Source organism: Ambystoma mexicanum, chromosome 8 (assembly GCF_040938575.1).
Source record: "Ambystoma mexicanum isolate Mex_15411 chromosome 8, UKY_AmexF1_1, whole genome shotgun sequence".
Lineage (NCBI taxonomy): Eukaryota > Metazoa > Chordata > Amphibia > Caudata > Ambystomatidae > Ambystoma > Ambystoma mexicanum.
The window spans coordinates 270,091,978-270,119,650 of NC_090929.1; the positions used below are offsets into that span (position 1 = coordinate 270,091,978).

Here is a 27,673-nt window from a genome sequence, read left to right on the forward strand (position 1 = left end):
TAGGGAACTTATTTCCAGGACCTCCTTTGGTTCCAGTCCACCCCTGTCCTTATGGGATGCACTCAGGGGCTAAACTGCTATTCTTTTCTTCAGTAGAAGTGAGAGAAGCACCTGTAGATGCTATGGTCATGCCAATAGTGATACCTTGCTACAGCATTTCTAACTAGCTGCAGCCCATACCATAGAAATATGAGAGGACAGCGATGAATGATAAATCCAACATCTTTTGATTTTTGTTCAAAGGCAATTCCCAGTGTACCATAGGCATCCACTGGTCACACAAGTTCACTGTCCTCCTGCCACTTTGCTCTCCCGTTATAAAAACCTGTTGGAGTTCCTCATACTAGTGGGTTGCCATGTGACTTGCGGGTTATCCTGCTGCTCGCTTCCTACTAATCTGCAGAGTCAATTTCCTCTGAACCTATGTAGTGCATGCCCTGCCTGTGAAGACTTCATCCAGCCCTCTTTGTCACATTGATCGTTGTATCACTTATCTGTAACCAGTGTCCTTGTAACAGAATTGCAAATAAATAAAAAACAAATTAACACATGTAAAGAAATGTCATGTATGTGCATTATGTAGTAATACTGAACGAGAAATGCCTCAATGGGGACAAAGCAGAACTCCTCTTGGTAGGCCCCAAAGAAATTCTCAACAAGCTCAGCAGTCAATACAGTTCCTTCAGCATTGAGAACATCGTAATCACCACTTTGACAGCAGTGAAAACACTTGGAGTCTTCCTTGACTCCACCCTCTCTATGACTGGGCAAGTCAACGCCATCTCATCATCAGCTGCACTTACAACCAAGATCATAAATGCGCTCAAACTGTACCTCTCCTCCAATAATTGTCTAAACATAGCCAGAGCTAACATTGGTGCCAGGCTAGACTATTGCAACACCCTGCTTCTAGGCACATCATCAAAAAACCTTAGCAAACTGCAAATTACGCAACATAACGCCCTTAGAGCGGCATTAAGTATTCCAAAAAGGGAGCCCACTTCCCAAGCTAGAAGGGACGCCCACTGACTCTCAGTTAAAGAGAGTATACTCTTTAAAGCCCTGTCCATCAAACACATGTGCCTATCACTCTCTGCTCCTCCCTTCCTTTCAGAAATAATTCACTGTGCCACATCAAATAGACCCAAGCGTGCCCAGCACTCCGATCAGCTCTCAATCCCTACCTTTAAAAGAACCAAAGCCGGAGGCGCAAGCTTTCCTTTCTTGGCACAAGAGAATCGGAACGCACTACCGCTATCACTTAGGAAGGAAACCTCCTTCACAGAGTTCTGCAGAGCGCTCAAAACCAAGCTGTTTAACTAGCCCTGCCTCCCGCGTACGTAAGAACTGACAGCTTTGCATGTAACTCTGGAACCTGTCCTGTCTTTACCCTTATTCCTGTAATTGTATGTACTACTGCCTAACTGTATTACTCCATGTATAATACCTGATTGTTTCTGTTACTGTACCATGTGTTTTTAAGCAAAGCCTTCTGTAACAGTGCCACATGCCTCAGGGCCGTTAGGCGCTTTATAAATTCAAATAAATAAATAACATTAATACTTTCAATGGTGAAGTGCGTGCGCCTAAACAGTACATACTGTTGTAGCTGCACCCTATGCAGTGTGTATCTATTTTCAGTACCCTACTCTGCATGTGGAAGGGTGCTCACAGCGTGCAAGGTGTGGTATGCAGTACAATCACCGGCTCCTTCTACCTTAGGCATGACAACAGATAGCAGTTGGTGGCTACACCACAAGTCAGCCAAAGCTAACACAGCCTACAGACTGTATTTAAACAATCTTTCATAATTTCCTCACACACCACACCATTCTCGGACTTCTTTTGACACCCACAAGACCCCGATCATATTGTGCAGGCAGAGAAAAGCACTCTATATGTAAACTAGAATCTGCTGCGACTTTCATGGTATCTCCAGTACGGTGCTGGGACATAGGACCAAGTCCACTCCAACAGTTGTCCCTGCTCGGTGCATGAAATTCACCAGCCTCTCTCTGCCCCGCCCAATTTTGATGCGTTTGGAGCAGTTTGAATTTCTGTGGGATTCTGTCGACAGATTACATCATTAAAAAACAGGTGGTAGCCACAGGTATTCATTGTTATGGCAGCCTCTGTACATGTACATTGTTATAAGAATTGCCTCTTGTTTTATGGTAAAGGTGTAAAACGTTCTGGAAACGCAGGGTCACCTAGACTCCTTTTCCTTATTTACAGGGCTAAAGTCGAGGGTACACGAGGCGGACGGAGTCCATCCGCTTTTTTCAGAGGGTGGACTCAGTCCCCCCAGCTAAAATGAGGAACATTGAAAGTCTTCCTTGAATTTATGAATTGAAGCTGATGAAAAATAACTAACAACTAAAGATGAAATGTCCGATTTGGGTACTGCATGTTCCATAGAAAACATTTGTATTGGTTCTTGGGGTTTAAAACATGCACACCTTTTAACGTTTTCAAAAACACTATTAGAAGAAAATATCCTCTCTTGGTTTTGTATGTGTGTGTTGATTTTATGGAAGGCAAATGCGTCCTGTGTAATTTGGGTGGTTATGCAAATCCAATGTAATGAAATGTGCTTATTTCACCTTGATATGCTAATTATTGGCATGTCACACCCCATTGCGTTTGTTGATGAGTCCCCCCGACTTTTATGTATAGGACTTAACTCCTGCTTATTTAAATCCCTTTAAAAAAACAATGAGTTACACAGCCAGCCAAATACACTTGTTAGTGGATCCATTCTCTCCCTGTAATTTACACACAACCTAGATCGACCCTATCTGTGTTGAAATTAACAGTTGTGCTCATGGGTCAATGTTCACTACATCGGAAGTCTTAGGGTTGAATCTAGTGGTAACATAACCTTTTCAGTAGCCACTCCCCACCCCTGTCAACATTCAAAGGGCAGAAAATATTGGGACCGGAGAGAACAGTCTTGCCCAGGTGTTTCCCAGAGTAGGGAGGGGGGAGCAGCACATTATGTACTCCCCTAGTGAGGCCCAAAATTAGGACTCAAATATGCATCTTGTGGCAAACCAATACCACTTTTTAGGGCTTATTTTATGTTCTAAAGGGGCACAACGACATTCTTGCAGTCCTTCCACTGTTTCTCCACACTGTCCTCCTGCTTATATTCTCTCTTCCTCTTCCCAATGCTCCCTATTTTACTCCTCTTCTACTTCTCTTTTTTTTCCTCCCAATTGTCTTCTGTCTTTCCATATTACCCCCACACATGCAACCACTGTCATTAACCTGAGGCCTTGACCGATGGCTTGAGTTGTGTCTGAAGGGGCAGTCCTTCTGGTCAACATCTAAGTTCGAGCTGATGATGCTTTTCAATGTGTGAGGCCTAAAACTGCATGTGGAAAGTGGGGTCTTGATGCAAGCTTCAAGTTGAGTGGAGCTCCGTTCAGAGTCCTGAGTCGTTCGCACAATTAAGCACAGATCTTCATCTCTTGCTCCTTCCTGGCTCTGCAGTGGCTCAGTACCCCCCTCTCCTCCTTGAATGCCCTTGCTGATGTCCAGGAAGGGGGTTTCTCCAGCAATGGATCTTTCATCGATTCACATGCTCTTGAAGATTCCCCGTTGTTGCCCTGGGAATCCTCCATAATATTAAAGCAGTTTCAATGGAAATACAAGAAACAGCAACCACTTTATTGTTCTATTAGGCTAATTTTTGGATCATATGCCTTTCAGCCAATAGGCAGTGCCCCCCTCAACTTCAGATTCTTTTCCGCATGTTCAGAGTTGGGAGTCCTTTCCGCAGCTCTCACTTTTTATGATTTTTCACTCAATCACTCTATCTACAGCTACAAGGGTCATATTTGTCTGCAGCTTCAGATAAGCACTTTGTTACTGTGGGGTCTGGGAACTTTATACTCTTTAAAGTTCGCTCTGCATTTCCTCAGGGTCGAGTCCATTGATGTGTTTATCCCCTCCGCCCCCATGACTGAAGGCAAGAAGAAAAGCCTTTTTAATACATGCTAAAGAACATCTATGTTGAAGACAAACATGAAGAATGCCACTACTGCCTGTACCGTCACAACAATTTAGACTCTTGTTCAATTTATCAGTCCTTTTCAAATAAAACTCTAAAGGACAGACACAGAAGGCTAGATGCCATGAAAGCACTGTAGCCCGGGACTCAGCTTCATTGCGTTCGGGAAGGTAACCAGACAGAGCCATCTCTTCTAAGAGATCCAGATCCCATGAAGAGCTCTCCAGAGGCAAAAGGGTGACAATTGATGATTCCACCTGAGTTTAGAAGGACATTGATAAACCTTCTTTGAATCACAAGTCTGCCTCCTCATAAAGTGTCATCTTTCTCAAAGAAATGTTTGTCCAGGACACCTTTGACATCCACAGGCCCATCCAAGGCTACCTTCCTATCGATGAGTAAGTCATCACCTATGCCTTCATCCACGCCTTTGCCCATGCCTTCACCCAGGCCTTCACCCATGAAGCATTCCCATAGGCGGTTCTTTTTCATTCCATCAGGGCAAAGCCTGCAAAAATATTTGTTCTCTTGCCTACTGAGGAACGGAAAAAGGGTTTCCTATATCAGCGATGCGAGAGGTCACAGAAAGCAAAAATGTGTTTTCTCCATTTAAGATGACATTTGGGAGGACGGCCTCATGGTTGTGAAGAATCCATTGAAGGCTCCAGCAAAGAAGTATTGATTTGACAAAAAATACAGGGCACCTGACATTGCTCCAAAACGTTTACAGATTAAACTAAACCTCAAGTCCTTGGTCTCAGCCTCTGCACGAAAGAGATCAGCCAATCCTTCTTTGCCTTGTGCCATCCCCGGACAAGGAAGGCAGAAAGCCTGATGCTTATGCCATGTAGGTCTTTGCCACTGCTGCCATCACTGTTAAAGCAGCTAATTCACTAGCTATATGATAAAATTGGCTTTATCTTAGACTTGCTTCCCGAAGATAAAAACGCAGGAAGCTTTTGCTCTACTCAGGGAAGAGGAGTCTGCTTCTGACCACGCTATCTCTGTGGCTATCTCGGTGGCTGCCGAACTTGCTGATACAGGTCTTTGCAGTTCTCCTCTGCCTGCTGTCTAGGCTAAAGTTGTCGCGATACCATTTGATGGTAAGGACCTTTTTGACAAAAAGTTTGACAACACTTTACAAGCAATCAAGACTGACGTGGAAATGAAAAGATCACTTGGTATTCTGTAGCAACGGTTTCCTTTTCAATTCTTTTGTTCAGAACAGCACTTTGTACCACCTGGCAGCAACTACTGCTTCTCATACCACTTCCAGTCATATAAAGAAACCGCATATACCTCTGGTGATCAATAGAAGGGTTGGTCACAGTCATGCTGAGGAGCCACAGTCAATGAGGAATTTGCCAACCCAAGAGCCAATCCAGTAAGCAGGTTTGACTCATTTCTGCCTCCGCCCTCTCACTTTTGTCTTCCCACTAGGAAGGTGCTTTCCTCTTTTCAAACAACTATGGCACAAAAGCACTTCAGTTAAATGGGTGCTTTGCATATTGGTGAACGGCCACACCTTGGAATTCTTCAAAATACTGCCTACCACTCCTCCTTCCAGTAGGTCAGAGAAACCTGCTTTGAAAATAAGTAAAATCACTGCTGTCAAAAAAGGCCATAGAGGTAGTCCCTATTCCCAAAGTGGTCTACTCTCACTACTTTCATGTCCGAAAAAAGACAGGGGGTTGGAGGCCCATCTTAGAACTGAAATACCTCAACAACTATATTTGTTCTCAAACTTTCCAGATGGTCACCCTTAAAAAAATCCTAAATCAGCTTTGCAGCTGATACTTCCTGTCATCCCCAGTCATGGAGGATGCCTATTTCCATGTCCTTATTCTGCCAACAACGCAAATTCTTGCATTTCATCTTGGCAAGCTATCACCTCAAGTCAGCCACAAGGAATTTTACAAAATTCCTCGCACTTGCTGTGGCATACCTCAGGAGAGCCATCTACCCCAATCTAGACAGCTGGTTAGTTTGGGTTTCCACCCTCGCCATGGCCTCAGACACACATCAGCCACAGAGAACCTCTTGACATCATTGGGCTTCTCGCTAAATTATTATAAGAAGTCATCCACAACTCCACTGTGATGTATGGTGTTCATGGGAGTGGCCTTAAATGCGGCTTCCTGAACAGGAACCCCATCAGACACTATCTTGCTGCTGTTCAGACTCTGCTTCAGAGACCCATTGCCTCAGTGTGAGCAATCAAATTCCTCTTTGGCAGGATATCGTCTTGCACACAGTTGATCCAAAACTGCAGGATTTATATGCACCCCTTGCAGGAGTTTCTGGATGCTCTTTTAAGCCAAGTTTCTGGTCATTGGGATGACAAGTTCAGGCTTACCAATGCTTTCAGTAAATCCCTTCTTTGGTGGTGAAACACTGACAACCTCAGGGATGGTGCACCTTTCACAGTCCATGGACGGCTGAGGAGCCCCCACTGGACATCTTCATGCCAGAGAGCTCTGGTCATCACAGGAAAAGACATTACATATCCATGTGCTCGAGCACAGGGTTGTGTCTTGGATGCTCGAGTCCTTCCTGCTACAGCTGCAGGGGTATACATTTGCAAATGATCATGACCACACTACCACAATGTTCTACATCAGGAAACAAAGCACCAGATTGCAGATCCTAGCCAGCGAAACACAAATGCTGTGGAAATGGGCCTTAGCCCATGGGATGTTATGGTCTCCTTTCCACCTGCACTGCATCAACTCCCCAGTGGCAGACTCCCTCAGCAGGTAACTTCACTCTTTCCTGAGTGGGAACTTCTACAGAGCCAGGTAGACTCCATCTTCAGAGCATGGGGAAAACCGGACATAGACCTATTTGCCAGAAAGGCCAAATCCAAGAGTGAGCCATTCGCAAACAGGTCTCCTCGGCCAGTCAGCCTAAGAGACACCTACAAGATTTCCTGGCACAGCAAATTGCTTTATGCCGTCCCTTCAACACCATTCACCCTGAGAATACTTCAACAAGTCAAATGACAACCGTGCTGATTGAACCGTATAGCCATAGCATGGTCGAGACATTACTGATTCTCTGAGCCTCTGGGGCTCACCAAGACTCAACCCATTGTGCTTCTACCTGTACACAATCTGCTCTCCCAAGAATGGGGCAAGGTTCCTAGTGACAATCCAGCTTCTCCCAAACTCAAGGCCTGGTTCCTACCTCTAGAGTTTGATCATATTGATATGCCTTCAGATTGCAGAGCTGTTTTTATCAAAGACAAGACCCACCCTTACCATCTCCTGCTATACCACAAAGTGGAAGAGGTTCACGGTCTGCTGCGCTACAACAAGGTTAATCCCCTCATTTTCCAGCCTCTGCAAGACCTACTATATTGGTTGCGGTTAGCAAAAAGTGGTCTCCCTTTTTCATCCATCAAGGTGTACCTTAGCTGCAATATCTTGCTTCACACACCATTGCTGTCTTCACTATGGTGGCATTGACCTATCAAGGAATTCATGAAAAGGCTCTTCAGAACTTTGTCCCAACTGCACAAACTGGCCCCTTCTTGGGACATCAACATTGTTCTCACCAGGCTAATGCAAGCCCTGTTGGAGCCAACGCACAAGGATGACATGAAATTTGTCTCCTGGAAGAAGAGGTTTTGATAGTCATCACCTCTCTGGGGGAGTGAGCGAAGTACACACCTTGTCCATGCAGTTTTCTTCCCTAACCTTCTACAAAGACAAAGTCCTACTCCACACCAACGCAGTGTATGCCATCCTCATTCCACCTGAACTAACCATTGGTGTTGCCTTGTTTCTTCAGTGTCCTTTCAACACCCCCTGAAATATCCCTCCATTTCTTGGATGTGCTGATGGCACTTACATACTATAAAGAGCACACCAAATGCTTTAGAAAATCTTCACATCTGTTTATTGCATATAGACATAATTGTACCGGCAATAGCATCTCCAGATGGCTGTGAACATGCGTTCCCTTTTGCCACAGCCAAGCCAAAAAACACTACCTGGTTGGTCAAACACACATTCCACTAGAGCTATATAATTTACTATGGCTCTCTTGGCCAGCGTGCTACTGTTGGACATTTGTAGGGCTGCAACATGGCACTCTGAGCATATCTTTGCCAAAGTCTACTGTTTTGACAAGAGCTCAGTGGTGCAGTCCAGGGTTGGACAGGCAGTCCTCTGAAGTCTATTTTCCTGAGGTGAGCTACAATTCCTCTTCCCTCTCTGCTCATGTATAAGTTTACTTCTTTGTAATCTAATGAACAGCATGAGAATATATGAAAGATCCAATGCTGGAAAAGGATAAAGTTACTTACCTGTTACAACTGTTCTCCTTCATTGCTATCTTTCATAGCTTCACACGCAACACCCCACTTTCAACACAGAAGACTCATCTTTGTACTCTTCCATGCATTAAAAAAATCTAAATATGGCCTCTATGGTGGAGAGTGCCAGGCTATTATTGAAGTATATGTAAAAAAGGACGAGTATACTCGTCCTTGCCACTTAAAGGGTTAAAGAAGGCAGTGCCGCTGAAGGGTAAATGACCCAAAATGAATCTAATAGAAAAACTAAAGTGAGTGCAGTTTCTTGCATGTCTATTGAAACTGCTTTATTATTACTGAGGGTTACCAGCCTGACAACAGAGAATATTCAACAGCATCTGAATCTCTGAAAGATACCAGTGCTGAAGAAAAGGAGTTACAGGTAAGTAAATTAATCGTTTTTTTCCATTCAATAAAACAAGTTAATTAAAAAAGAGGATACCTACCCCTTGAATGAATGCTGAAATGTCAGAAAGCCTGGTCCCCCATATCAAATTTGGGAGTTCTAATGATTTCTCCAACATGCACTCCCGGACATGAAACTTGAAGGCATGTTTCTTTGAAATAATATTCACTGCTTAGTTTTTCAAATCACTGAGACTATTGTGCTTGTATTCATGTTCTTCGTGTTGCTCTTTGGATGTGCTTTACTGCGTTTTGGACCGCCAAATGTATTTTCTTCCGTTGCCCTCATGCTTAGCCTGTGCATTGCTGGACTTTGGTTGCTTCAGGATTATTTATAAAACAGATCAAGTTTTAGTAAAGAAAACGTGGGTGCTGGGGAGGTAACGCAACTTGTGTAGACAGTTGTTTAGGACAGTTAACTTTTTCTGTACATATAGCTTTCTATTTTTTTTTATTTTTATTTACTTGTGTGTAATCAAAGGAAAAATAATTTTTACAAGAAGGAGAAAATAGAATGTGCAGATACTCTCTTCCGACAAGTGTCACAGATTCACATATTGTTTTGCATGTTTGTTCAATCCTAAACTCGCTGCGTAATTACAGTCCATGCGCTAGAGAAAGCCGAGAATTGTTCTTAGAAGAGAAGAAGAAGATAGAAGCCCAGACAAGCGGATAACCCCCATTGCCTACAATTCCGATTGTCGCCAAATGCAGAAAGTTCGACGCAGCAAGTATCTATGGTAGTCCCCTCCATCTGAAGGAAACCAGGCCACAAATTATTCTTTGCCAGTCGATTGTGGCTTGCGATTGGTTAGCCGAAGGTTGGTGATTGGAGTCGTTGGCGTTTATTTTTGTAAAGGCTACTTCCATTAATTTGCATGTAGCTACTGCCCATCAGGCTTTTTCCCCCGAAATAAGGCAACACCATGTGTCTTCTTCTACCAGCACGGAGTTTACCCACAGGGGTGCCAAAACTGCTGTCCGCTCTGGTTTTAGGGTGGAGCAATTTAACAGGAGATGTCGAACTGTTTCTTTGGAGTCCGGAGTTTTGCACAGTCTGCATGTTGTTAGACTGGCTTGGCTTCTTATCCCCAGGATTTCTCTGGTATAAATACTTACCTAGAATGTAGATGCACCTCGATGTTTATCTTTACTGTGGCTTAATCTCCTGCCTTATTCTGGGTACATATAGTGGGCAGACGAAGGGGCTGGGTATCTCCCCCAGCTATTGGATGATGGCCCGGGGGGCCGTATGGAGGGGATCTCTTGCACACCCTCTTTTAGTCCCCATCACTGGGCAGGAGTTAGTCACATGTCCGATCAGATCAAAATGATACTGATCCTTTAAGGGCCTGGACAAAAGGACCTTGTCCTTACACAGGACGGTGCACCCCATCCCAAAGACATGCTTAATAGTAGACAGAGGCAAGTCCTGACCAACGTTATGAGAACAACCATGATGCGCTTACACTGCTCACTCTGCCAAAACTGCACTGGTGTCCGCGGACACTGGTGAGCATTCAGGAATGCACACAAGCAAGGATTCCTAATGGTAGGCACATTTCTTAAGCCGCTGGTCCAGTCCCCACATGAATCTCATGCAGGAGCATATGCTAACCCTGAGAGCATAACATACACAGTAATCAATCACGCAGCAGAAAATATAATGATACCTAGGTTCAGACCCTTTCACCTAGACCTAGGCCAGGGATGGAATCACCAAAGAATAAAAGCAACATCCCAGGGAGGGCATGTGTGGGCCTTTGGAGCAAATTTGTGGTCCGAAAAGGAGGCTGTGAGGGGCGCATAAAAAGGGACACAGATGTGTAAAAAAGGCTGAGGAGAGACATCAGGTGACGGCAGGAAGGAGATATGAGAAAGTGATTGGAAGAGGACATCAGGAGGTGGTAGGAGGAAGCGATTAGGAGCTGGTAGGAGGAGGACATCTGGAAGTGATGGGAGGAATCCAACAGGGGGTTTTAGGAGGAAGACCCCTAGAGGTAGAGGAAGTCACTAGGAGAAAGTTGGTTAGAGGATAATCAGCTGGAGCAGGATGGAGCAAGAGGGGATGCTCAGCCCTAGGCATGGCATAATCACCCCGATCACTGTGGCAGGAGGAAACAGCATGTGACTTTGAGAAGAAGGGTCAGAGAAGGAAGCAGAGTGCTGCCGTAATCAGCACCATAGGAAAGGGGCCAACCCGAGGACTGTCAGAGATAAAACTCAAGAGACTGTGACTGACACGTAGAAACCCTGAGGGCTTGTGAACCTAATAAGAGGACCCTTGATCTGTTGGAACTGTTGACTAAAAACTATCCAGACTCTACTTTTAATTTCATTCCTGTAGAGGGGCTGTTTTTTTTTTTTAAATACAACCTTTTTTAATATTAGATTGCATTTGGACTCTTTCGTGAACTCTATTTCTGACCTCAGAGAATAAGCTTGTGGCATCTGGCTTGCAAAGTCGTGCAAGTTCTCAGTGACCTCCACTACCAAGTACAGCAGGATGATCTCTACTTTACTGCATTTATACCGTGCACCAAATGACCCTGAGGCTTACGTCGCAACAGATAGACGACGAATAACATGACAGTCCCAGAGAGAGACACAGACAATCTATCTAAATAGTATTTCCATAAGTACTCTCAAGTATGTCATGTGAATTAGCTAAAGACCTTGCTTAAACCAGGGGAACCAACTTTGACAGCACATTCGGATTCAGGAGAAATACATTAAATCTCAGCAACATTAACCATCTAACAATGAACGCCTGGCTCATGACCAGACCCAAGATTTACAAACCTACTTATAGCAGTTTGCCGAAGTCTTTGAAGATCAGCTCAGATAGGCCAACAGATTTGTGTACAGTACCAGAACCCCTCCAGAGAAATTGGCTTGATTTTGAGTCTAACAGCTGACCAAGGCCTGTCAAAAAACGATGGGGGACGAGGTAAAGGAAATTATGCAACTGGGGTCACTAAAACTTCACTAAGTCGCATGTCATCTTCTGCAACGTTAGCTAGAAAGTAGTTAGCAATTTTGTATACATTTTAGAAAAGTTAACAAAATCTTTCGCTTTTATGTCTGACCAAGTCAAGGATTGATGGGATGATCAAAAGGATTGGAGCAGCACATTTCCATCCTTGACTTAACAAAAGGCTACTGGAGATCGCCTTGTTCCAGGAAGATTGAAGTCACATCTATAAGGCTTTTTCAGTTTGCAAACCTATCATTTGGGGTGCATGGTGCTCCTGAGACCTTCTAGGGTGTAATGGTTATAATACTGCAACCACACCAAGCTTTTGCGGGAGCCTACCTAGATGGCATTGTGCTGTACAGCCAAAACTGGGCCGACCACTTGAGACAGCTGTAATTGGTTTCGGAAAGCCTCAGGAAGACAGTCAAGTGACAAGGGTTTCGAGTCAGAAAGGGGTAAATTGAGCCGTAAGAAGGAAAAGTTGAAAGGATTCAGAACATCCAAACATACAAGACGGAACCTATAGTTTTACTGAGCTTCGTTGTATGGGCTGAAACATGTATTGTTAGGTTGGTGCGATTAGGGATTATTTCGTGTTTAGGTAATTAGGTGTGGTCTTAACACCCAGTATGATTTGAGTGTTGTTTTAGGGTGTGATTAGTAGGCACCTTGTTAATATGTGTTAGGTCTATGTACATGTGTGTTTTATCCTTATTTTGTTCAGTTGGAATGTTGTGATATATGTTATTTTACATTTTGTTATTCATCATTAATTAAAAGAATGTTTTGATTTATATTTGGTGTATTGCATTGCATCCCCTGTCTTCTTCTCCCCTTAAAATTCCTTCATTACCCCCACCCTGGTTTATCTACCTCTTTTTGAATGGTGTTATTCATTGCCCCAGGTTTCTGGGGTCGTTCTCGTGTTGAGTACTTCATTGTATACTACCGTCATTTCATACATTCAACTATTTCAGCCATCATGGGACTCCTGACAAATCAACTGAAAGGACTGAAATTGAATTGCATCTATTGGACTTAAAGTACAGAGAAGGCCTTTGCGATGGTGATGAACTCCCTGTGCCATCCACCTTGTTAATAATGCCCAAGGTTATTGATCTTTTTATAATGCAAACAAATGCCTTACAAGTAGGTTTAGCGGGAGTATTCTACTCGCTCATGTCTTAAACAGTGTGGAACAACCTATTCTGTTTGTCAGCGGAAAGCTCCATCCCTGTGAGAGGTACTACAACACTATTGAACTTGAGTACTTTGCTATTAGGTGGGCCTTAGAGGCCCTCAAGTATTATCTGGCGGATCGAAAATGTACTTTAGGCACGGACAAGCTGCTCTCACTTGTTTATTTAGAATGAAAGCTACCAACCCCAGAGTCACGGGGTGGTCCCTGGCTCTTTTTTGGTTTTCCAGAAAGAGGCCAAGCTCCAGGCCAGTGTGGATTACTTACATAGATACACCATCGCAGAACCACAGGGATGTCAGAAAGAAGAGGGGGAGATATGTGACAAAGTCCCCTGCTTTTTTCTGAGGACATCTAGTGGGGTGATCTATGGGGTAGTGGAACTCCCCAAGCTAGTGAAAGATAGCCACATGGGCAGTATGGGGAGGATGCCATCGTCGCTCTCACTTAGCCCCCAGCATGGGGCAGTAGGCAGTCACATGACAGATTAAAATGCTAGAAGCCCTTTGAAGGCCTTGCCAAATGACCCAAACCTTTGCACGAGACATTGTACCTCCTTCCCATGACTGTCTCAGCATGCTGACTTTCCCCAAAGTTAGGATAACAACTCTGAGGCACTTACGCTGTTCACCTTGGGTGCCACTACCAACACTGCTCTGCCTACCTCCATATACACTGCCCTGCCAAGGTCCATGTATGCCAGCATGCATGCAGAAAAATTCACACAAACAAGGATTCCAAAATGGCTGAATGAATGATGAAAACTTCAGCTGCTGTGCAAATCTCACATAGGGACATACGCTACAACTGAGGGGGAAAAGCAATTACATAGTAATCAATCACCCAGTAGCTTCCAAAATGATACATGGGTGCAGGCCCTTTTGCTCAGACGGACCCTCAGGGGAGGCGTCACCAAACTATAAAGGTGATGTCTTGGGAAAATGAGGTGTAGACAAGAGAGGCCAAAGAAAGATCAGGGGGTGATAGGAAGGTGACACCAGGATGTGATACGAAGAAGCCATCAGGTGGTGGTAGGAGTAAGAGATCAGCAGTTAGCCGGACAATGACACCAGGAAATGATACAAATGAGACATCTGGAGGTGGTAGAAGGGAGACATTTGGTAGAAGGGAGACATTTGGATATTGGCAGGAAGACGATTTAAGGTGGCAGGAGAAAGGACATATCAGGTGGTGTCAGGATGAAGAGATCCGGAGATAGTAGGAGGAAAGCGTTTGTAGCTGGTGATAGAAGGATGATATCTGGAGTTGGTTGGGGGGAGACTTCCGGAGAGGGTTGGGGAGACTTAAGGAGGTAGGAGAAGGGAAACATAGGGAGGTGGGAGAATGGAAACATCAAGAGGTAGCCTGAAGAAGACGGGATATAATAGGAGGAAGATATTTGGAGCTGTTTGGAAGAGGTAATCAGGAAGTGATAGGAAACAAACAACATCAGGTGGTTGGAGGGAGACATCAGGAGATGGCAGAAGATAGATTTAAGCAGGTTGAAGGGAGGAGAAATAAGGAGGTGTCAAGTCATAGGAATGAGACCCCAATCGGAAGGTGTTAACCCCACAGTGAGAGGAAGAGCGAGCATGTGGCATTGAGGATGCTTAGGCTCTGAGGAGAGTAGGAGAAGATAGAAGAATTTAGTATCTACGGAAAGGGTGGTGATCTTATTTGTGAAAACTGGGCCTGTGAGGCCAGATGGCACTCTCTGAAAGTGGAAGCGCAACTTCTGCTGTATCTGCATCTTCTGGAGCAGACACAGCAAAAACGACAGGACCTGATTGGAGACGCAGAGGGCATCATGCCCATCAACACCAGGAGACCAGCTGACGGACTGTCACAGAGAAAACACAAGAGTGTCAGGGAGATGTCCTGAGATCTTGTGAATGTTATAACACAAGACTTGAACTGTCTGAACTGTTGACAAAAGACAGTGCTGATGCGAGTGTGCGTGTTACTGTTAATGTTAAAGCATATTTATACCGCGCACTATCACCACCGTAGTGGTACCTTGGCGCTCTGGCGGATCTGAAAGAAAGGGGGGTATGTTTAGATACGCTAGTAGGACAACGTTTGGAGAAAGAGCAAGGGAGCTGTGATGTGCTGTTGACAGCTTCAGTTCGGTTAACACCGTTCACTGAGCTTTTTGCTGTGGTATCCGGCCAGTGTACGTCATGTGCTGTTGTGTAAGGATATGTGTGGTTTGTTTGTTGTCGCAGTGTAGTGAAGTGCGTGCGAGTTGCTGTGGTTTAAGAGGTATGGTTGTGTTTGAGAGGTGTATGAAGAGGGGTGAGGTTTTAGTAGGGTTGGTTATTAGCATTGTTGTCTGAAGAGACCCACACTCATTTTGTGTTTTTTTCAAGGTCTTGATGAATTTCTTCCTTATGGTGATCTTGTTTCAGCATGACACAAGGCTGTCTCTTACCTCTCTGTCCATATGTTACGCTAGTCAGTATCTTCAATTATATCTTTGTTGTTACTCAGGCCAGCCCTTACATCCCAGCCTGTGTCTGATGCAAACTGGTCCCTGTGGATCTATCTAGTTGTGACCTATGCCCATACCCATAGCTCTAACTGTGTGCAACATGGTTGAGTTGAGTTGTTACCACCATGTCCAGATTGACACAAGGGAATCACCATACCTATGTCTCAGTTGATATTGTTGTGTGTGTCGGCTTAGTCACTTTGGATGTCAGTCCATCTCCAGGAATTCTGCTACGGTTTTGTGTATGTCAGTCTAGTACATTCCATCTTCTACTTACTAGCTTGGGTGTGGGTTTGTTTGTGTAGCGCAAGTGGTCTTGTTTCGGCTGGCAGGTTAGCTTATATGCAAGGGTTGTCTTGTGAGCGTGAGGTAATAGTTGAATAGTGTCGATGCAAAGTTGTGTTGAGTTGGAGGTTTAGACAATGGGTGATGGTGTCAAGTCTGTCAGGGGGGTTGCTTGGAGGTGGGTAAGGTTGATAGTTGTGCCTGTTTGCGTCAGCCTTGTTAGCTATTGTTCTGTCCTGATTGGAGTGTCGCTTGTGGTCGGTTCAGCCTTGCATTGTCTCTTTAGTTCTTGCTGGTGGTCCCCTTCTCTGTTGGTTCTCGGTGTTGTCTGTACTGTCATGGGTTTTTTGTCAACTGGCTCTTTGCATTTTCGTTTTTTTATTGTTTCAGTTGTTTCAATCTGGTTCCGAGGTCTTGAAGAGCCAGGTTTTGAGCAGTTTTCTGAATTTTAGGTGGTCTTTTGTATTTCTTATTTCTTGCGGGAAGTTGTTCCAGGTTTTGGGAGAAAGAGGAGCCCCCAAGTTTTTTCCTTGTGTATGGCTTTGGTTCCAGGTGGATTCCGTTGCTTGAGCTAAGGAGTCTTCTTGGCTTGTAGATGGTTATTTTCTTTTGTAGGAATTACTTGTGCTTCTAATGTTAGTGCATTGTCCATAAGGACTCCCAGGCGCGCGTGCGTGCGTGCGTGCGTGCGTGCGTGTGTGTGTGTGTGTGTTATGACCAGCCCACTCCACTTCTAAGAGTGAAATCAGATTGCACCGTCACAGTCATTGTGAGAGTATTCTTCCTTTACTCTTGTTTTCTTTCTTCCTCTCTTAAACTTATTATTTGACCCCCTCCCCTTCCCTATTTTATCTGTTTTCTATTTTTCGTTTAATTTTCTTTCTCTCTTTCTATATATACCTCTTACTCTCTCTCTAACCCTAATGTCTGTGTGTGCCTGGTAAAAAGGCTGTCCCTGCACAGTTGTAGAGGAGGTGTCTGGTGTTTCTATTACAGAAGGAAAAGAGACATTCTCCCGCATTGGATCTTTCATAGGATCACATGCTTCAATATTCCCTATCGTCAGACCGGGAGACCGGGAATCCTCTGTGATTTATAATTAATTATTTATATACATTATTTCCCATGGGAAAGGGCAATTAGTGTTGCCCATTTTGTCTAATGGACATTTACTTGTGCAGTCCCCCACCTCACTTTGGTCCTTTATGACCCCGACCAATTCGGTGGCAGGGCATAAGCTCCACCCCAGGCAGCCGTCTTCAGATTTTTTACTGCAGTCTACCAGACAGGGGGAATCCTCTTAGCTCTATGAGATTTCATCATTTTTCCTACCATTAGCTGCAACTTGAAATTCATCTCTTCTTTTTCATCTAGTCAAGGACTACCATTTGTGACTTTCTGTGTTCAGAAAGCACAATTTTTCGACCTTTTTTCATTGAGTAAAGATCTACTTGACACCATGGCCCTCATTAGGACCCTGGCGGTAAGGGGTTTACGCCAGCGTTAGCTGCGCCGACCCCTTACCGCCAACTACGAGTTCCCAAAGCGCCATGGTCACTTTTACGCCCGCTTTTTGCGGGCGTAAAATTCCATGGCGCTATGGGACCTTGGTGTTAATTACGCCACCGTAATGTACGGTGGCGTAATTAACGCCTTCCCCACTCCCATTGAGCCCTATGGGGCCGAAATGGGAATGGGGAAGGGTAAATGGGTCAATGGGGACTTACCGCCCCGCCAACCTCGGAATGGGGCGGTAAGTCCGCCATCCGCCATGGCGTAAACGGACTTTACGCCATGGCGGAAAAGTCCGTCGATGGCGGAAAAAATCCGCCAGGGTCGTAATGAGGGTCCATGGCTTAGGAAACATCAACTGTAAAAAAATCCCTCTTTTATTACGGATTGCAGCAGATGCAGAAAGAAGCTAGTGTACATGAGGGATCCCCATGAACAGTGTATTTACTGTTTACACCCTCTTGATATTCATCAGTGTGAAATCTGTAAAACTTTCACCAACAAAACTTTACAAGACAGGCACAGAAGGCTGCTGTTACATCTGGAGTCCAAGTGCCACTACTTGGATGAGGAATCTTCTAAAACAGCCCCTGTTACTTCTCACAAGACAACTGAGAGACAAACTTTGAAAAGAAGGGCCGCTTCAGTGGAAAGGGGAATCTCCCCTCCTCACAAGAGCAAGAAAAAGGTTGAGAAAAGCTCCCTTACACCTTCTGTAAGCTCTGGGGAACAGAAAAAGCATCATAAAGAAGAAAAACACAACTTCAATAGGTAAGGAGACGACTTCTAAACCTTCTTCCAGGGAACGGCCGTCTACGGGACCACCGTCTATGAGTGGTAGTAACAATAAGACTTTGTCAACGTCCAAATCGTCCACAAAGGAAAAACCATCTACGACCACGTTCCAATCATCCTTGTCGACGAACAAATCTTCTTCATCCAAATCGTTGTCAACAAAAGAATCGTCAATGAAGGTGAAGGAAACTCACCATTCGTCCACGAAACTCTCGTCGACGAGGTACATCACTCATCGTTGACGAAGCCACCAACACACGTGTCCACAAGCATCCCGTGAAACCCACCATCCACGGAGGAGAGGGCAAATAAAGCTAAAGACATGATTCCCTCCTCTCCAGGACAGGAAGAACCTGTAACAATACAATTATCACCAATCACTGAGATGGGGGAGTTACCAGATAGTATTCTGCAAGAAGAATTCTCTGACATTGAAGTAATGGGTGAACAACCCATTTATACTCCGAAAGAGAATAGTCCACCATGGCATCCTACCATGGAGGACATCACGGACCCTTATGATCCTACACTGATAGAATTCATGCAACGAATCATGGAGGAGTTCAATAGTTGCCAAAGAACTCAGCTTTGGTGCCCTCTGATCCCAAACATGGAAATACATCTGCAAGATCAATGGGCTCAAGGTTGCCACAAAAAGACAAGTCACCACATTACATTATGCAGAGGGGCTCTCCCACTAGTAGTAGAACCTGTAAACACCCACACTCCACTGAACCATCACACAGACCCAGGCACAGACCACTGTCTCACTGTGCTTCACCGACAAGAGTCTCACCTCCAAGATCCTCACCTAGACCAAGGAGAATCTCACCATCAAGGAATCCAACTATGGTACCCTCAACTGTGTCAGTTTTGGATTGGCAGGAAGACCCATTCAGGGACTTCATGGACACAGAAGAACCAGAGGAAGGAGAGATCACACACGACCCAGACACACATACCGAATGGGACGACTATGTGATAGAAAACAAAGAAAACGTGATTCCCCAGGGCAAACATCACCACCTGATGACTTGGTATCCTTCCACACCATAATTGCCAAGGCAACAGACCTTTTCAAAATACAGGTAACTTCAGAGGGGGAGAAATCAGTACTCTGTGAACACAGGGAGAAGCAAAGAAGAACTGTCACAACTATCCCACTGTTAGACACAATCTGGGATGCAGGGGTAAGAATTCTCTCTACACCTCTATCTACACCTGCCTTGGTATCACGACCAGAGAAAAAATATAAGGCTCCATATACGGCCCCTCTATGCTTAAGAGGACACACAAAACCTGACTCAGTCATCACGGTCGCAGCAAGAAAGAAGTTGGAAAACCCTCGTCACCACTGATAGTGCCACCACACAAGGAAGAACAAAAACTCAAAGCCATGGGCAGAAAGGTCTCATCATCGGCATCTCTTACCATCAGAGCAGCTGATGCTTTAGCTATGACAGCTCGATTTGAGAGAGAACTCTGTCTACGCATGTCAAAACTAGCAAAACATCTACCTGCAGAGTTTCAAGAGGAAGCAAAAGCAACAATAACCGATGGGGAAGCCACCTCTGATCACATGATCGCTGCAGCTGTAGATGTTGCAGAATCAGGATTTCAATAAATGGCCCACAGAGCAGTCCTCAGAAGAAGGATCTTTCGGTCTTTTCGAGGCTCATCATCAAGGTATAGAGGTTACAACAGACCGTCCTATGGTCAAAGAACGCAAAGCAGCACTTTTCAGGATAATAAATACCACCAATCCACGGCCAGATTCAACACCCAAAGAGGCAGACGTGGCTCGGGCCACTCGAAAACACAATTAAAACAGAACGACAAGCCATATGCACCCTTTCCACAGCACACCCCAGTGGTAGGAAGGATAAGCCAACATTTCCACCAGTGGCAAAACATTACATCAGACAAGTGGGTGTTACAAGTCATTTGGTGGGGGAACATGATCGAATTTATAGACCAACCTCCCCCCCTTTCACCTCTACCACGCAAAATATATTTGATGAAACATCTAAAAATCGAAATTCACAAACTGTTCCAGAAAGCAGCCATAGAACCAGTTCCAGTAAACCAAAGGGGAAGAGGCTTCTACTCCCGGTTCTTCCTGATCAGGAAAAAGAACGGCCAGTGGCGACCAATATTGGACCTAAGGGCGCTAAACAGGTTCGTCAAGTGCATCAAATTGAAAATGACCTCCTTACAAAATGTGCTACCATGGCTAAACAAGAACGACTATATAGCAACCCTGGAATTGAAACATGCGTACTGCCATATCCCCGCCTACCCGTCACACAGAGGATTCCTCAGGTTCTCAGTGGTAGATGCACATTTTCAATTCTGAGTTCTCCCCTTCGGCCTAAGGTGGGCACCCAGGGTCTTCACCAAATGCCTAGCATCAGTGGCAGCAAACATCAGACGCACAGGAACAGAGGTGTTTCTCTACTTGGATGACTGGTTAATAAAGGCGTGTTCGTACAACCTTGCAACCACTGTGGTTGCAAAGACAACAAACCTACTAAGAAACCTAGGGTTTTCCATCAACAAACCAAGTCTTGCCCAGTACTGGCCAAGACAGCCCTCTTACTAGGAGCAGAGTAAAACAGGTGCATCCCCAGAGTATGAACCTCTGTATACAGAGTATGCACAATGCTGAAACTAATCTCATGGTTTCTCGACAGTACAACGACCGCGGTACGTTCCTTCAAGTCGCTCCTGGGAATGATGTCCTCGTGTATATACCTTATACCCAACAGCAGACTAAGGATGAGGCCAATACAAGAGACCCTGGACCACCGATGGGCTCAAGCCTATGGGTCCCAGGAAGATGTCGTCCAACTTCCACCATCCTTTCACAAAGCACTTCAAGGGTTGGGGACCCAAAAAAATCTGACACAGGGAATGCCATTTCAAGCCCCTATGTCTACACTTCTTCTCAGGACAGACGCATCCCTATCAGGCTGGGGAGCACACTTAGCAGAACTACAGACAAAGGGCACGTGGTCAACCCAAGAGTCTCAACTACACATCAACATCCTGGAGCTCAAGGCAATCCGCTGGGCACTGAAGGCCTTCTTAACTGTTCTAACTGCACAAGTAGTCATGATACAGACGGACAACACAACCTCCATGCATTATACCAACAAGCAATGAGGTATAAGATCAGAGATGCTATCCAGAGAAGCACAGCAACTATGGTCATGGGCGTTACAGCACAAGGTCCAATTGAAAGCAGAACACCTGCCAGGACTAGACAATGTCCTAGCTAGGGCTGTACCGAATAGCATATTTAGTATTCGGCTGAATACCGAATAGTTTGTCAACTATCCGTCCGAAGCCGAATATGAAGCCGAATAGTTGCTTTATTTAATAAATCATGTTCCAAACTTCATAAAACACATAAAGCACCATTCTAAATGCATTCTATACTTTTATTTCGCTTCATTGTAATTAATGTAGCATCTTTATTTAAAGTATAAAATCCAGAAATAAAGCAGATTTAAACAAAATGAAGAGACCAAATGTACAGAAGATTGTTGCATATTCAGTGCCAGTTAAAGTATGAGGCTTCACAAATGCAAAAGGACTGCCTTTGTGAATCAGATGCATTGCATTCTCTACCCAGTTGCAAAGTCGATGCGATCGAGAGGAAATCTCAAATGCGTGAACTCCATCTCACAACTATTCACCCCACCCAAACAAATGCTGCTCACTTTTCTCTTATCCTAGCCATTCTTTCTCGTCAATACACAAACATATGCAACTCATAATTCCTGATCAAATATCAGATGATGTTAAACTCAGGACTCAAGTCCTTAAAAAAAGGAAAGGGGATAATATGACGTACGCAGTGGGAAGGGACATGACAGGAACTGAAAGTATCTATGCACCTTTCTTTCAGTTTGTTATTTCCAACTGAAATAAGTGAACATTGCATATAAACATTCGCCAAATGAAAAGATGTTCCTGTATTGTTACAGGCTAAGTATAAAAGATGAGCACATTTTTTGTCTAAGAATCTGTAACAAAACATGCCCTAAAGAGCAGATTACAATACAAGATATTTTGCAGCTGTGTGATAGCAATTTGTCTGGTCTAATTCTATTCAGTTTTGCAAACTGAAGTCTATATTTGCCTTTCTGAGTTCATGTTGCATTGTATTCAAATGAGAATGTCAAAGTATTCGGCAAGAGCCAAATAGCAAGAAACTATTTGGCTCGAGCCGAATAGCTTTTTTTCAGCTGGAATTCGTCCGAATACTTACTCGAAGCCGAAGTTCGGTACACCCCTAGTCCTAGCGGACAAATTAGGCACAGATTACATGGCCTCCCACGAATGGGAGCTAGACAAAGAAGAAACTCAATGGATATTCCACATTTGGGGACAACCAGAGATCCATCTTTCCGCCACCAGCGACAACAAGAAATGCATCCTCTTCACCTCGAGATACCCAGAGACTCTATCACTGGGGGCCGCATTCTCAATAACCTGAATGGGCCGGTTCTTGTACGCATTTCCTCCAACCCCATTGATAGCACAGGTACTGCGCAGATTGAAGGAACAACCGTGCAAGATGATACTCATCGCTCTGGAACAGGCGCGACAGATTTGGTACCCGACCCTCCGGCTCCTCTCCCAAGTGTTACCCATTTGCCTCAGAGCACATCAGAGTTTGCTGACACAGCAGAACTACAAGGTTCTCCACCATGACCCAGCAAGCCTGTCGCTCAAAGCATGGTTCCTGAACAGCGAAAATTAGCAAACCTTACACTACCTTCGGAATGTTTGGTCATCATTAGAACATCTAGGGCACCATGCACATGGACCACTTACTTCAGGAAGTGGACCTGTTTCACTACATGCTGTGTAGCCTCACACATAGATCCACTTACTACATCAGTGGAACAAGTGTTACCATATTTGCTACATCTGGCAAGAGCGGAACTCTCTACGTCCTCCATTAAAGTACACATATCCGCCATATCAGCTTATATTACAAACTCTAGTCAAGCGTCATTAGTTACCAATCCAGCGGTGAAAAGTTGCCTCAAGGGATTGTTACGTACTTTTCCACCAATGCCAGAACCGGTTCCCGCTTGGAGCCTAACACAGTTTTGTCGGCACTCATGGAGACACCCTATGAGCCAATCCATAGATGTGACCTTAAGTTCCTATTCTGGAAAGTTGCCTTTCTAGCAGCCATCACATCAGCTAGAAGAATCAGTGAACTCCAAGGCTCTCACATCGGAACCTCCTTTCACCCTATTCCAGAAGGACCGCGTCATCCTCAGGACACATCCTCACTTCTTACCTAAAGTAGTCTCTGAAATGACTCTCTCAGAGCATATTGTATTGCCTACCTTTTTCGGCAACCACACTTCAATGGCAGAAAGAGCGCTACACTCTCTAGATGTTGCGCAAATCCTCAAATTCTACATTCAAAGAACCAAGGAGTTCTGTACATCCCGAAGGCTTTTCGTGGCATTCTCAGGTCGCACTAAAGGACAATGCATCTCTAAACAAGACCTCTCACGCTGGGTGACAAATTGCATCAGCCAGTGCCATCAGTCCAAAGGTGACCCACTCACTGGACCTCCAACAGCTCACTCCACTAGAGGTAGAACAGCATTGGTCGCTTTCCACGCAGGAGTAGCAATAAAAGACATGTAGAGCGGCTACCTGAAGCACGCTACACACAGTCGCCAAGCATTACTGCTTAACAGAAGACGCCAACAAGGAATCAGCGGTTGGACAGGCGGCCCTCCACCATCTATTTGTTTAAGGTAGGAGCAGCCTTTTCTCTCGCCTTCCCTAGTATATGTGGCTTAAGTAAGTTGCTATTCGCTAGGGATACTGAAGTTTAATCTTCATGGTGTAACCAATTTTGGACATGCTTAACTGCTTGGTATTCTATTCAAGCATGTGAATCTATGAAAGATCCAATGCTGGAGAAGTCTTAGTTACTTACCTGTAATTGTATTTCTCCAGCATTGGTATCTTTCATAGATTCACATGCACCCACCCGCCTCCCATAGAGGCTGCTCCAAGGCCCCGGCAGTCATCATATACGTAGTCTAATTACGGCTCCAAATCTAAAGATGCCTGCCTGGGATGGAGCTTATGCCCTGCCACCTCATTGTTTGGGGTCATGAAAGACCAAAGTGAGGTGGAGGGACTACACAAGTGAATGGGCCTCATTACAAGTATGGCGGTAAGGCAACCACGGCACCAGTATCGCTACCAGCACCGTTGCTACCGTACTGCCATACTACGGGTTGTGCTCGCGGGTCTTGCTCTGCCCGCTAGGTCTGACCTGGCGGGCAGTACGGCACCCACGAGCACAACTTGTGGATGCACCGGCACCATTATGAACGGTGCCGGTGCATCCAAGCTCCCCATTCAGCCCTATGGGGCCGAATGGGGATGGGGAGTCCCTTATTGCCGGCACCCGCGAATGGGCAATTACCGGGTCTGCCGACCTCGGCATGAACTGGTAATTGCCGATTTGCGGGTGCCAGTAAAATCACGGGTCCGGCAGCAGCCTTGCCTTTGTTACAGGCACGGCTACCGCCAGACACGTAATTAGGCCCAATGTCTCATTAGACATAATGGGCAACTCTCATTACCTTTTCCTATGGGAAATAATGTATATAAATAATCATTTTTAAACCACAGAGGATTCCCGGTCTGCCGACGGGGACAGGGAATATTCAAGCATGTGAATCTATGAAAAATACCAATGCTGCAGAAATACAGTTACAGGTAAGTTACTAAGACATCCACCGGTTCGCTTACCAAAACTCTATCCCCCGGTCATCAGCAGCATATGTTATCATAGGTTGCAATACACCATCACAATTTAACATTTTCTACATACAGTCTAATTCAGAGCTCCCCATGTCAATTAATTCAGAACCCTGACTAACATTAAGTAATCCCCATTTATATCTATTGGATTCAATTTAAAAATCTAGAAAACATGGAATAGATTTAGCTCTTGCAAACCAGATTTGACATCTCCTCCTCTGATCACGGCTCATTCTCTGACTTTTATCTCTGTGTGCTTAAACCATCTAGACCTGCTTTCTATTAACAGAATCCAAACATACTTTATTGTAAATAAAATATTGTGGTAACAGGAGTATCCATGCTAAATCCGGTTTCTGTTATATCTCCTTCTATTTTCTGTTTTTTCTATTTGTATTTTCTGTCTGCAATTCTCCACTTGTTGCTCTCGCCATTGATTATTTCTCTGCGCTTCTTGTTAGGTATTCTCACTCTTTTTGTCCCACTCACACCTTTCTTCTCTTCTCCCCACAGAAAAGCACACCTCATTTTGAGAAGACTGGAGAAGGTCAGTGGTCATTGTTCCACCCTTTTGCGCAGTACCCACATCCAAGCCCGGACTGACACCATTCCATACCTGCTGTGCCGGCGAGAGGACCTCCGGCCCTCGGGCTTGCTGTGGTATAACATCCTCAAGGACAACAAGGTGACTTGCGAGGAGAAGATGGTTCCCATGCCCCGCAACACGTACTCCGACTCCAAGGGACGATGAACCGGGGACTCTGGCCTGCTGATGCTGTGTGGACTAAGCGGGGGCCAGGGAGGCTTCCCCAGGGCTCAGGGACTACCTGAAGACTTTCTGGGGCTTGTGGAGTGGGTGAAGTCACTAAGAATGTAGCGCAAAACCAGGCCCTTTGCAGACTTTTCTATTAGAACCGTTGGATAAATGGACAGTCAAGCTGCCTTTCCACAAGGGGGACTTCCTGATTTTTAAGTACCTCATCGGAGTGCATATTTGACTCCTTTTTTTTGTAAGCTTTTGTTATCGAGTCCTGAACTGCACTATCAATGCCAAGGAGTGATCAAGCAAGGGGCTAAGCAGGCAGTGCCAGTCGGAATGGCTGCCGTTACTTGGAGGGCCTGCAAGAGTGGACAGAAAGCATCCTCCAAAAAAGGGCCATTTATCCAATGTAGGCAGGAATGGCTTGCGGATAATACAGGATTGTATATGGCAGGTCTCCTTGCTGGACCATCCTTCCTTTGCAGGTTCTTGACAAGTTCTCTGCATTAAACCTTCTCAAGCCCCCCAAACCCACTTTTGTCAGTTTCCAATTTCTTTCTAATTTTGCATGTTCCTTAAACGTTCCACCCAAACACAAAGCGCTTGTTACAGAGAATGCAGTTAATTCCCTCCGTCTTCTTTCATAGAGAAAAATCTAGGGTCATACAAGGCTTTTAGGAAATGAAATCCTATCCTGTTCTGGTATGAGGATGTTAATAGGCAGCAAATGAGAGTATTTGGGAGTCTTCCAGTTTCTGTGTCCTGAACCCACGTTGATTTCAGTTGGGAAAGAAGAAAAAAGGCAGGGAATGAGAGGTGGTCACTCGGAGCTCGCGTTCGATTGGTGAGAAAGCATGTGTGAGGGGAGCCAGAGCTAAATAAACATGGGGGTGGACATCTTTCTTGCAGTAGGATGGAGGAACTCCAGGGCTAGCTGGGCCAACAGAGGATTAGCTTGAAGAGAGCCGTCCAAGAACGAGAGCCCGAACTAACCACTGGATCTCATTAACATGGAGGAAATATTATCTGTAACCTGATGTTGGCTCGCAGGGAGTATTTTGATGGAAAGCGTGTTTTTACTATACTATAAACCTGAGAGCACAAGCATGCACACACACGCAGATGCTGGTGTTTGGAGTTCGTGTTGGGACTCCGATGTGACTGCAGGTTCACTCCCATATGTACTGGCTACTGGGCTGCTGAGTAGTGTAAGCGTCCAGGTACATGTATCCGTAGCCTGCCAGTTTCTGACCTTTGATACCCTGCAGTAGTCAAGTTTCATATACACTTCCGAGCTAGTCCCGCCTCCTGGGATCCAACACAGCACAAACAGCATTTCCGTAACTGATTATCAGAATTTATGCCCACTTGCTAAAAAGCCCAAATACCTGCGCGGTGACTCAACACGGCGCTCCACTGCTTGCTTGTTAGCCTTCATACAAAGCTGTATCTGTCCTGTCCACCTTTACATGCCCAGAAAACTACTCTGGTGAACTGAACACGTCACATGGGCGCATCTAAACACACTCACCCAGCGTGGCTGCAAACTGATGCATATGCGTTTCCCCACTGTGACACACAATTCACACAGACATATCCAAACGCTGAAACAGCAGCTCATATATATCGTCACATCATGTTATTTCACAAAGACGCATCCATACAACCAAACGCCTGCATGTTGACACATCGTTATAGGCACAACACTGCAAATGCGCTTTTACACTGTCACACCCGTATCATTTTCCAGGGCCACAACTGAGCAGCTGCATACTGACACACCATTACCATCACGGCAATGCATACATACTTTCACACAGTCCCATCTAAGCACTTTCACAAGGACAGGCTCCAGACAACCAAAAGCTGCATACCAACACAGCAATACTGCAACAACCAGACATATACACGTTCACTCGTTAGCACCCAGGCCCCATCACAGGAATGCATGCAAGAAACCAAACCGCTAAATTCTGACATAAAGATACTGCACAGCAAAGCATGTATACTGGTACACTACACACTCTCACAGCACACTGCAACACTTGTATACTTACTCTGCCAACCATGCCTGACACTGAATGCCTATTACACTTCC

The 27,673-nt window shown here is 45.0% G+C and overlaps 1 protein-coding gene across 3 annotated transcripts in view; it reads left to right on the forward strand.

Moving 5' to 3' along the window:
- Positions 1 to 27,673, forward strand: part of ASTN2 (astrotactin 2) — a 3,972,579-nt gene that overhangs the window by 3,795,809 nt on the left and 149,097 nt on the right. For 2 of the 3 annotated variants that reach the window (XM_069609663.1, XM_069609665.1), the window contains one exon: positions 25,329 to 26,099. The exons of the other annotated variant lie outside the window; for it this stretch is intronic. In XM_069609663.1, the coding sequence (XP_069465764.1) occupies positions 25,329 to 25,566 (238 nt within the window). In that variant the 3' untranslated portion in view covers positions 25,567 to 26,099. Of the gene's footprint in view, positions 1 to 25,328; positions 26,100 to 27,673 lie in introns of those variants that run through there. 3 annotated transcript variants of the gene reach the window in all.